Source organism: Pteronotus mesoamericanus, unplaced genomic scaffold, assembly GCF_021234165.1.
Source record: "Pteronotus mesoamericanus isolate MK-2021 breed Mesoamerican mustached bat unplaced genomic scaffold, CSHL_Meso_final contig_78, whole genome shotgun sequence".
Taxonomy (NCBI): Eukaryota; Metazoa; Chordata; class Mammalia; order Chiroptera; family Mormoopidae; genus Pteronotus; species Pteronotus mesoamericanus.
In genome coordinates, this window is record NW_026555258.1 from 18,267,965 (window position 1) to 18,280,240 (window position 12,276).

The 12,276-nt window shown below is 42.4% G+C and overlaps 1 protein-coding gene across 1 annotated transcript in view; it reads left to right on the forward strand.

Annotated features, from left to right (window-relative positions):
• SUSD1 (sushi domain containing 1) overlaps positions 1–12,276 on the forward strand; it is a 100,274-nt gene that overhangs the window by 9,303 nt on the left and 78,695 nt on the right. Inside the window, 2 exon segments of the mRNA XM_054584521.1 lie at positions 1,704–1,811; positions 4,905–5,060. Coding sequence (XP_054440496.1) covers positions 1,704–1,811; positions 4,905–5,060 — 264 coding nt within the window.

A 12,276-nucleotide genomic window follows, 5' to 3' on the forward strand; every position in this document is an offset into this window, starting at 1 on the left:
GGTCTTCATGATGTACTGACTTTGGGGAAAATTTTTTAAATGAATTTGAATATATTTTCTAATTTTTAACATTTTTTTACTTTTACTAATTCCTAACCCCCAATAAACCTCTATTTTATTTTTTCATCTTTTTCTAAGCTTCCTGCAGTAAAATTCTAGGTACCCCCCCGCCCACCCCGCCCCGGCTGCTTGCTCTTCTTTCTCTCTTTTAAAGCATAAAGACACGTAAAACACAAAGTTTCTGGAGCAGGTAAGGTTTTATATCTGGTAGTAAACATTTCAATTTTGATATTCTCTTTGTCCCAAGACTTATTTGGGAAAGTGTTCTATAGTTTCAAGTTGGTTTTCTTTTGGGGACACTAGTCTTCTGTTTTACTTTATAGTTTTATTACATTAGTAGCAGTAGTCAGATATCAGATAGTATGACTCACACAATTTCTGCTTTTGAAAAATTTGTATTTTTCTTCATGGTCTATGTATACAAAATTTGAAAAATATTCTATGGCTAATTTGTTATTAGTAAGAAGTAGTGGTTTGTCTCATTTCTGTGTAACCTTTTGTTTAAAAAAAAAATAAAGCAAGCGTGGTTACAAGTACTTAGAAGTCTCCCTGTCTCAGTTGGCCCCATGCCTGGAGCAGCCCGAGGCCTAAGTCTTTATTACCAGGGCAGTAACGGGGCCAAGGCTGAGATGAAATTCCATGCGGAAAGGTTCTCCTTGCTGGTCACTCCTGAAATTACAGACGCAGAGAGTGCAACACGATCTCTCACTAGCCTCTGGTAGAAATTCTTGTTTGATCTCGGGCCAGATATCACCATCTGGTAATTTGGGTGTTTCAGGATTTTTAGCCCCAAACATTTTTGCTGCTTATCTAAGTAACTGGGATCTGGTCACCCTGCTGGGACCCGGCTGTTCTCTCATTGACATTGTAAACACATTCGCTTTTTCCCTGCAAAGAAAATGGATAGGGTAGTAGAGAAGTTTTCCTCCCTTCATTTGCTTTTTGAGTTGTAGCAAGTAGGATCACAGGTTCCTTTATCCAGTTGGTCAATAACAATAGATTGAGTGTTTACACTGTATTAATAATGACATATGGGCAAGTGACATAGTCCCTGTCCTTGAGAAGCTCTTTCATAATACCAAGTACAGAAGACACAGCTGTAATAGAATATAATGACAAAGTAACGTGGGAGATATGCAGGTGTTAGAGGAGCACAGAGGAAGATACACTCAATTTCCTTCAAGAATGGGCAAATGGGGAAGGTGTCAGGGAGACGATGATGCTTAAATTGGGTCTTGAAGTAGGAATAGGTGCTAGCTGATCAGAATGGGAGGGATAGGCACTATAATGGAAGGAAACATTGTGACTATGGCATGGAGTATGAGTGGACAGCATGTATGGGAAAGACGAGGCGGCCTCCTGACCAGAGAATATCGTGTATGGTTCGGGCTTGGGAACAATGAAGCTGGAGGAGCTAGCCTAGAGTCAGACTGTTAAGAGCCTCGATTGCCAGGTAGGGGAATTTGCACTTGACTGTGTTGGCAATGAGCAGTCACTGTAGATTTTTAAGGATGGGATCAAATCCTTTTTAATGTTGGTATTTAAATTTTGGTTCTCCATTATACATGTTTACTACCCAAAATATGATTTGTGACCATATCATTTTCTTTTCCCAATATATACAATTTATGATTCGGGTTTAGACATCTGTGCCACTTGCCATGAACATGCCACCTGCAAGCAACAAGAAGGGAAGAAGATGTGTATTTGCAAGTATGGATTTGTGGGCAACGGGAGGACTCAGTGTATTGGTAAGTTCTGAATCCTGCACCAAGTTAAAAAGTTGAACGAACTAAGAAACAAAATTCTCTAGTGTTAAAGAGCTGATGTCGCTGGGGAGAAAACATTGTTATTTTTTTCACTGTTTTTATTACAAGAAGTTTTGTCAATTATAATAAGTCTTTGTTTCAGTGTTTGGATATATCCTGTCTCTAGCGTTTTCAAGGAAGTATCCCTCATGTAAGAGGTCATTGAACTTGACTCTCTGAGGGTTCTCTGGCCTAACACATATTTGAAATCTGTTTCAAGTCTTGAGTTGAACTGAGCAACTCAAATCAATATTGAGTTTCTTAATTTCTCCAGTTGTTTGGATGTAAAACTACTTATATTAGTATTATGAGTAAAAACAAAGCACAATTGCCTGTTAGACTTTTTGGCTAATGGATAAAATACTGTTGCTTTGAGTGTTATGTCTACCACGATCTATCCTCCAAATACTTTGTGGTTATGGCCCTTTGGGGTCTTGCGTGACTTAATATAAAGACCTGTAGGCTGGAAGCATCTGAGATCATTTTTTGCTTCATGGTGTCTACCATGCCATGAGAGTCAGACAATATCCAGGTTCAAGCCCAATTCAGAGAGAGGGAAGAGTTTCACAGCATCTTTGTAGTAATGAATGTTACTATAATAACCATTTCCTCCCAGCAGCCTTGCCGCATGCAATAAAAATATCGATAACTTTCCCTTGAGGTTGTGGACTAACAGTGTATACAACTTTGTTGTGATATCTTTTTTTTTTTTAATCCTCACCAGAGGATATATGTTTATTGATTTGAGAGAGAAAGAGGAGAAGAGAAAGAGGGGAAAAAAAAGAAGAGACACAGAGAGAGAAACATTGATGTGAGAGAGACGCATCGATCATATGCTCCTTTTGGTATACGGGGCGACGCTCCAACACACTGAGCCACCCAGCCAGGGAAGTTGTGATATCTTTTTTTTTTTTCCTTCCTTGAAAACAACTACAACTCAGTTTTGAGTTCCAAAAGCCATATTCTACTTCACAGATACAAGCTTTCACAACCACACACCATCGCCAGTTCCTGCAGGCTGCAGTTGTGCCTTCTTTGCCTCTCTCTCTCTCTCTCTGGGATTCTGCCCATGAGAACTGCGGCTGCCCAGCAGTCAAAGGCGCTGGAGGGAATTTCTGTCACCCTCTCCCCCCACGGATTGCTGACAGGGGCTTGACAATGCTGTTGGAATTGAGGACCATGGATAATCCTTTTCTGCTCCCTCCCCAAATGAGGTCCTCCTCCCAGGAAAACTCCCTGCCCCCTTGATTGCTTTCTGACTTCTGAACAATACAGACTTTTCCCAATGGAAGGAGGGAGCTTTATGAATTTATGTGCTACTTGCTCCCAAATACTAGACACTGCATTTGCCAGTACTTGGTCTGCTGATGCCACACCACAGGTTACCGGGGAGGTTACACCTGGGCCAGAGGTGCTGTGACATGGTATTATGCCGAGGGACCTAAAAATACAAGGATTTCTTCCAAGCCCAAATGTCCCTTCTGGTGAAGTCCGCAGAGGGGAGGGAGAAAGACATGCCTCAGAGACAATGACAGAAATGGCGAAGGACAGGAGTGACCCATTTTATGGGCAGCCAGACTTGTATTTGAAACCCCCATGCAGTGCTCAGTCAGCTGGGCTGGATGCTTGGCCTGGCTCGGGCCTGACGGTCCTCTGCCTCTGTAAATGCTCAGGCAGCTCTTACCACAGACAGTTTCAATGATGAATTGCGTTCCAAGTTCCATTAAATTTTAACAGATAATACAGGAAAAATGAAAGAAAAAACCAACACCAGATTTTTTGGGTACTTTGATTTTCGAGGATGTCTATTATTTTTTAGAAAAAGAAGAAAGGAGAGGAGAGAGAGGGACATCAATATACATTGATCGGTTGCCTCCCATACACACCCCAACCAGGGATTGAACCCACAACCTTACAGTGTACGGGACAATGATCCAACACACTGAGCCACCAGCCGGGGCCTGGGGGAATACTTTCCAGTTAGTGGGAATTGAGTGCTATTGTGAGAAGCAATGGAACCGCTTCAAGGGAACCAATGCTGTAACAAATCACTAAATAACAAACAAACAGAAACACTGAGGTTCATAAGTTAATAGTTCCAACCGCGCCTCTTCAAAGACCAAAAACACTTCAAACCACTGGCTGGATAGATCAGCTCTGGAAAGATCCATAAGAAATTGATCACAGGAATTTCCTCTGGTGGTAGAGGCTAGGGAAGAATTTGGACACTGCCTGTTTTTGTAAATAGAATTTTATTTGAACACTGCATTGCTCTTTTTTTAACTTACTGTCTATGGCTGTTTTGGTCTCCAAAAGCACGGCTGAGCAGTGGTAACCAGAGTCCTAAGGCTGGCTCTTTACAGCAGAAGTTTGCTGGCTCCTGGGCCAGCGGACAGAGGCAGGAGGGAGATTTCCTTTCATTTTGCGTCTATGTCAAATCATTGAATTAAAAATCCTCAGGCTCCTGTGGACTCACCAAGCATGCCATATTCCAGTTCCGCCTCACTGGGTGACTAATATTATTCACACGGATCATTGAGGAGCCGCTCCTGCCACCGTATTAGCCCTGTTCCCGGATGAGGCTTAAGCGCTAATGCCATTGTGTTTCCTGGTAACCCAGAAGTAACAATTTTTCCGGTTAATCACTATGTGTAAAATCGTCCTCCCCTGGCTTTCATGGAAAAAAAAGCAAGAAGAATGGCTGAACTGGAAGCGTGGGACTCTGCTGGGTGTGATTCCCCAGGCCTATGATATGCTCTTTCCAAATGTGGAGAAGTTCAGAAAGAACCCACTGCTCCCGACCTTCAACTAAGATGGATTTCCAGAAGGAGATGTCGGATTTCTCTCACGGTGTCATACCCACCAGACACATAACTGCGAGGGGCCTGTGTCCTGTAGTCAGAGGAGCGTAGTGACAGGAAAAGAGGCTGGGGAAATGGGTCACAGAGTGTTGATTCCATAGCACAGGAGAACGGCGGGGGTTGACCATGTACGGATTGATAGCCTTTCCTGGGTGCTGTCTCCATGTATCAACAGATAAAAACGAGTGCCAGCTTGGGGCCACTGTGGTCTGTGGGAACCACACGTCTTGCCACAACACGCTCGGCGGCTTTTATTGCATTTGCCTAGAAGGATATCGAGCCACAAACAACAACAAGACATTCATTCCCAACGACGGCACCTTTTGCACAGGTATTGCCCAAGGGGGCTGTGTGATGGCAACTTGGCGATGGCAGGGCAGTGTCTGGGGGCGCGAGGAGGGACAGGGCCAGTCTAGGGCAGGGTGCGGTGTCAGGGAAGGATGCTCGGGGAAGGACATCTATGAGGGAGATGGGGCTATGGCCTGAGTACTAGTTAATATTAGAGAATTATGGTTAATTTTGTTAGATGGAATAACAATCCTGAGGTATTTAGGATAATATTCTTATTTTAAGTACTGAGTGTTGTTATTATGAAAGTATCTAGTGTTACTATATCTGTAAGGTACTTGAAATGGCAAAATGTGAGCAATTGTTGAATCTTGGGGGTGCGGGTCTATGGGAATTCACTGTAATATTCTTTTTCTTGTCCTGTGTGTTTGATCATTTTTATAACAAGGAGCAAGGAGGGACTCTCAGAGATGCTGTGCCATCTGCAGGTTCCTGTAACCCCGGGGGGCGGTGTTTGTTTTGGGGGTGACTGGCACTCGCCAGCTCTGTGCGTATTGCCCACTAAGGTCCCAGGGGGTGGGCACCATGACATGGCCTCCAGGAGGTCCGAGAGCTGCTCCTATCAGAGATGTGGGCTCACCTCCCCCAGGAATAAACGGAGTGAGGAGTGTAACTTTTCATGCCACAGCAGCTTAGATGGTCAGATTTCTGGGCATATGTTGGTCAAATACAAAGGGTGGGCAAAACCCTCCTAATTTTCAGTGGCCCCTCTACTATCCGAAGTCTACTTACAGCTTGTCATGGTAATATAGCTCTTTGGTTTTCTTAGAAAATCTTTGAACTATAATGAAGAGGAAAGGCAGGAAGAGACTGCTGGTTCTAAGATGGGTTTGTACAGACTTAATGACTCTGCTTAAAAGCTTTGCTATATTTAAAGGTTTTCAGGGAAAAGAAAAGGAGAGGAGAACATGGTCTATCTTCTTACTCACCAAGAACCACAGGTTCTGATGCTCTGATTCCTTCTCCCTCTTGAACCTGTACCAAGGTTAAGACCCCTTCAAGGGTCCACTTGATTTATTCTTGATACAAATGAGCACATTCCTTCCAGGAAGACATATTATAATATCCTGTTGTTTTAGGCAGCAAATTACTTGCCATATGATTGCAGAAGTACAGGGTTGCAGGATTAAATTAGGTGGGTTTTTGTGGGGTTTTTTTTAAAGATATCATTAAAAAAAACACAACCTTCCAAGAAGATGATCTGATGTTCAGTTCATTCAATGTATAGGTCTCATGCTCTTCTATGCTAGAGGGAGGTGATGCAGACAGCTAATTTCAGAATGAAGTGTTAGTGGCAGGGAAGCAAAGGGGCTTCCTGGAATCCAGAATCCATAGGGGTGCTTAACCGTGGCAGTGGGAAAGGGATCGAGGAACTTTCTGGAGGACGTGATACCTGAAATTGTGTTTTCAAGGCTGTGGGAGTTTTCCAGGAAACACATGTTATAACTATGTCACTATAGTTTTCAAGGATGCATTCTACTTTTAAAAAGATAGAAAGAAGAAAAAAAGTTATGCAAGGGTTGTCAGCCTAGTAAGAACGAATCTTCCTGGAGTAAAATCCTGATCTGGGCGTTGCTTCTATTTATTCTGCTTCTTGTAACTAGTGACTTTTGCTTTAAAAAAAACTGAGATAGAATTTACATGCCATAAAATTTAGCCTTTTGAAATACACAGTTCAGTAGTTTTTAGTATAGTCACAAAGTTGAGCAACAATCACCACTATCAAATTTTATAACATCTCCGTTTGCCCGTAAAGAAGCCCCATGCCCATTGGCAGCCATCCATTCACATGACCTTTCCTCCTGAGGTCTCCAGTCATCGCTTTGTGAAAGCCAGTGGATTACTCTTCTTGATGATACTGAGTTTTTGTTTTTGTTTTTGTCTTTTTCAAAATCACAGTTGCCACAGAAACGTCAGTGGACTTTAGCTGGGGCAGAAGCTTAGCAAGTTTTGGGGTATCAGCAGTTAGCTAGTGTTTGCCTGGAATCAAAGGATGCAAATCAGAGTTCTTGAATTACAAGGAATCCTGCGACCAGATGTTCCTCATACTTTGCAGAGTTCAAGTCAAGTTCAGGAGCTGGTTGCAGATAGGCCTCTTTGGATGTCACCAAGGATAGGTGAGGAATGAGTGCAGGGGTTCCGGGGTAGGGCTTCCTGTTCTGGAGAACCTGCAGATGCTGTGGCCCCAGGGCTCCTGGGGATGTTCCTGGGGACCATGGAAGTGTCACCATGGGCCACAATGCAGAGAAAGCAGCTCTGGGGCACTTCCAGTGTGACAACGCTTTGACTCGAGTGGGCCAGGAGTAGGTGGAGAGAAATGAGACTGCCGTGGACATAAGGCCTTGAGAAAGAACTTGCCATATCTATATCCTGGGGCTTGAGCAAGTAAGAAGCAAGAGTAAAGTGTGAGGGTTGCTAACCTGCAGGGGAAACTCAGGGGTGCCCCCCTCACTCCCTAAAGGGACAATGGTGCCTTAGTCAAGGCATCTGACATTTTGGGGGCAGAGCTTTGGTACAGCATCTTCTGATTCAAAATTCATGACCCAAACACTTAAGATCAGTACATTTTATTGAATGTATATTATAACTGTCATTAAAAATAGTAGAGATAGATATATAATACCTTTTAAATTATACAGACTTTGTTATATGGCTGTACTATGCTACTTAACTGATTTCCCTCCCTGTTGTGATTGTTTCTCTGTTTTTTTGTTTCTTTTTTTGTTTGTGTTTTTCGCTATTATAAGGAATTCTGTAAGGTACATCTTGTACTTAGAGCCTTACAAATAATGATCTCCTTTTACACACTTCGAAAAATGGTTTCTGTATCAAAGGTACATATTTTGATGCATAGTGCCAGACTGTTTTCCAGAAAGTTCATAGCAATATTCTCCCTGACTACTGATTTCATGAAGGTGTTCAAGTCTTTGCATCTTTGCCAACACTGGATAATATTTATAAATGATGTGAGTTGAACAATCCTGATTTTCAGGGGTGGGGGTGTATATTTTCCTCTACTGTGGCTTCTTAGCTAAATTTGGTATTTGAGGAAGGAAGGTGGCGGGAAAAAAGAAGTTACTCTCCAAGTTGTGCGGGAATAATTTTTTTCTCATCTTACTTGCTGGAGTTGGGAGGATATGGTACTTATGTAGCAATATAGAGGGAAGTTGGCTTTGAGAGCATTTTCATGAGCATTTTCATTGAAAGTTCTTGAATGCATTTTTCTCATTGAGTCTACTCTAAGTCTAAGGCTAGCTTCTTTTTAAACTTTTGCCTCCTTGGCCCTTTTTTTCCAGCTAAGGGTCCCCCAGATGGACTTTCTGTGTCTGTCTTGGAACATTCAAGTCCAGTGGAACAAGCCAGGTGGCCACTCCCCAAGCACTGGTAGCATTGCTCAAGGTCATGCTTAGGCTCAGGTATGAAGGAGTGGCTTGTGCTCCAGGGAGGTATGAGTCAGGAGAGAGAGACTCATTCATGTATTAGCTGACATGTCTCCAGGACCTGCCATCTGCCAGGCACTGTGCTAAGTGCTTTCCATATGTTTTATTTCACCCTCACAAAAAAACCCCTCCTATATTTAGCTTCATTTTGCAGAAGTCGTTTAGAAAGGTTAAGGAACAGGCATGAGTATACCTAGTAAACAGCAGAATCAGTTCCCAGACCTGGCTCTTTCTGACTTTCAAACCCATGCTTCAGTTGAAAGGGCTAAATATAGAACACCAAGGCCCTGGCACCAGGTCAGAGTGTCCTGCTCGGTTTAGCTACGTGCTAGCAAGAAATTGTCCTGGCTGCGGATAAAGTTGAATAATCCAATATATAGAATAGGACACAGGGAATTTCCCCCCTTGATTAGTTAAGTATGTTAATAAGGTTGCTTAGGACATTTTTTCTTCACAAACGTGTGTAACCTTGGAGACCCCATGGAATTTCATGGAGACCCCGTGGAGAAGTTGTTCCAATAAGCTTAACAGGTTTATCCAGCCAAGATTCTAGAATGGGTTAGAAAAGGGATGGTTTGTGAGTGTAAGAGGTAGCAGGGGATTAAAAGTCAAAATCGTGTCATACTCTTACTTCAGTGATACACAGCAGATATATCTAGGCTTCATTAAGGCGATTGATGATGTCTCTGACAATCTCTGTGGACGGGGAATTATTGATTGGATGTTCATGCATTTAGATTGTAATGGGAGAGACAGTGTGGTGTAGCTGGTAAGAACATGGTCTCTGGAGCCAGGTCCCCAGCTTCCAGTCCTGGCTTCCCACTACTTACTCCCGTGACTTCGGTCCAGTTATGCAGCCGCTCCTCGCTGCAGTTATTTCAGCTATAAAGTGGGGATAATAATAGCATCTGCCTCACAGCTTATCTTGAGGCTTAAATAAAATAGAAATAATCAGTAATAAATAATGAAGGTTTAGAACCATGCCTAGTATGTGCAAGATGATGGGCAGAAATAGTTATTAATGATCATTGTAACAGTTATTTTTAATTAGGCTGTTGAATGGCTGCACACAAAACAAACTGATAACTGACTATAGTGACCCATGCAGAGCTGACATAATATCTAGAAACTCCAAGTGTTTTCCAGACCACGGCTGCTTAGCCACAGTTTTTGCCCTATAGTTATTCATACTGCTCATTTTTAGAACTCTACTGAAAAAAGAAAGCCCGCTGGTTCCCACTACTGTTTGAGGAGTCTGGAGCAGGTGGTCAAGCTGGAAATAGCTGTGCCAAAGCTATACATACATATTTTACAAATCCCTCAATGAGATAAAAAAAAAATCTTCATAAGCTAAAAGGATCAATCAAATCTAGAAACGCATGTATTCTGCAGTGTTCAAATCATCTCTTAAAGTCTGTCCTAGATTGAGATTGAATTCATTTTGTATCATTTTTATTTTAAGCCCACTTTCTTGATGATTGCCAAAAGCATCATGATTTTATTATTAACAGTTGTTTAACCCTAAGTTTTACTGGTTTCATTTCTCAACACTCTTCATTGTATTTCGTTTTGTCTTCCTCTTGCCATTATTTATTCTGATGTTTTTCACTGGCTTCAGTGTTTTCTCAAAATCTTGTTCGGAGAAGAAATGTCAGTGGTAAGAGTTCTGAGATCGTTCATGTTCTGAAAGGTCATCCCCTTGTTTAAATATGGCACGATGTTTCGCTTCATTTTCCTCAGAACCCTGTAAGCATTACTCCATAGCTCTGTGGCACTGAGTGTTTCGGACAGTAAATCCTAGGTCAGATGAGTTCTCTTTTCCTCATAGGTTACTGCTCCTTTCTCTCAGGAGGTTTATAAAGTTTCCCCTTATTCTATGAAGTACAGAATGACTTTCATTTTTCAACAGTCATGCCTGTCAGTTGTAAAATTTATTTGGATTTGAACACATAAGCTGAGGAGTTTTTCTTTTAAATATTAATTCTTGTACATTTACTTCATTCTCTTCTGCGGTTCCTCTGACATGAATACTGATGTTTGCCAAGTGAAATGGGGATGGGAAAAAAGAATACAGAATAGTATAAAAAGTATACTCTAAAAAAAGTAAATGGATATTGAGTATTCTGGATTGGTCCTCATATCACTTTTTTGTCCTATATTATGTCTCATGTAATTTCTTTTTCTATGTGTTTTTGGAAATTCCTAAAGTTGGAATCCGCATATTTTTCAGCATTGACCAACCTATTATTCAGTGTCTCTGTTGATTTTTTATTTTTGGCATTCACATTTTGTTTTTAATTAAAAAAACCTGTTTTAAAATGATCAGTAGTTTTCTCTTAATCTTGTTTGCGCTTCTGCATCTCTTTATATGTCAAAACTGTCTTAATTAGCCCTGACCACTGTGGCTCAATGGATTGCATGCTGCCCTGAAAACCGAAGGGTCGCTGACTCGATTCCGGGTTGGGGCAGATGCCAAGGTTGCGGGCCATGACCCTGGCTGGGCGTGTGCAGGAGGCAACCAATGGACTGACGTTTCTCTCGCTCTCTTTCTCCCTCTTCCCCTTTTAGAAACTGGGGAAAATAATAAAATCTCTTTTTAGAAACTGTCTTACTTATCTATTACTACATGACTCTACTCTCCCCCCATCCCACCCTCTTAAATTTTGTGGCTTAAAACAATTTATTATTTGTCACAATTCCACGGCTGGGTAGGTACATCCAACTGGGGGCTGGGCTGGGCTGGTCGGTAGGGGAAGGCCTCTCTCACACAGCAAGGGCCCGATGCAGACGAGCAGCCAGGCACCTTAGTTCTCCTCCACGTGGCCTCTCTTCACAGGGGGTCTCATCTCTCAGGACCTCTCTTCCAAGCCCAGTAGCCTGGATTTCCTTACAGCGTGGCCACTGGAGTCTAAGAAAGGGAAAAAAGAAGCTTCCAGGTGTCTTGAAATTTAGGTCCAGAGCATTCTGTTGGCCAAAGCAAGTCCCAAGGCCAGCCCAAAGGCAGTGGAGATGGATTCCGTTCTTGACCTGAGGAGTGGCATGCAAGAAAGGGAGAAGGGAAGTTGTTGCCTGCCATCTTTGAAGACAGTCTCCCACAAAGAGGTCCCCAAAGTTAGCTGCAGTAAAAGAAGTGTAGGTTGATCAGAATTGGTAGCTTGTGTGGGCTCCTTCAGCGACAGGGTGAATTACCAGTTCCCAAGCAGCAATCAGTGAGTGATGAGGTATTCATTGGTCCGAGACTAAAACAAACCAAAAGACAAAACCAAAGAAAAGGGAGAAAGCAGTGAATTTCAGTAAAATCACATTAAACAAATTTAAAAGGATTCTGGGATTATTTTCTTCCTTCTTTGATGAAATTATGGTGTTAGTAGTTTTTTTGGAAAGAAAAAGTTTTTATCTGGCCAAATAGAATATTGGCCACCTTGTAGCAGTCCTTCCAAAATCACTGGTCTTTGAAATCCCAGAGTCTGGGAGCAACCCGACTTTCTCCAGCCTCGCTGCACCCTGTCCACCGCCCCGCCGTGGTTCTTGCACAAGTCCTAGGAAGCGCCCCACTTCACTTAAGGTACTTTTATTCTCCAAGTGAAATTGGTGTGGGTGCCTCTCATGGGAGTCCTTAGGTTTTGAGTTTTGTTGCCTAAGTCAGTTTGGGGTGGGGGTGCAGGGCTGCTAACTGGCTGAGAGGATTCGTTTTTGGACTCTGAATTATTCTGTGTTTTTCTTGCCTCTGTCTCTGCTACTTCTCATAATCCTCAGTCA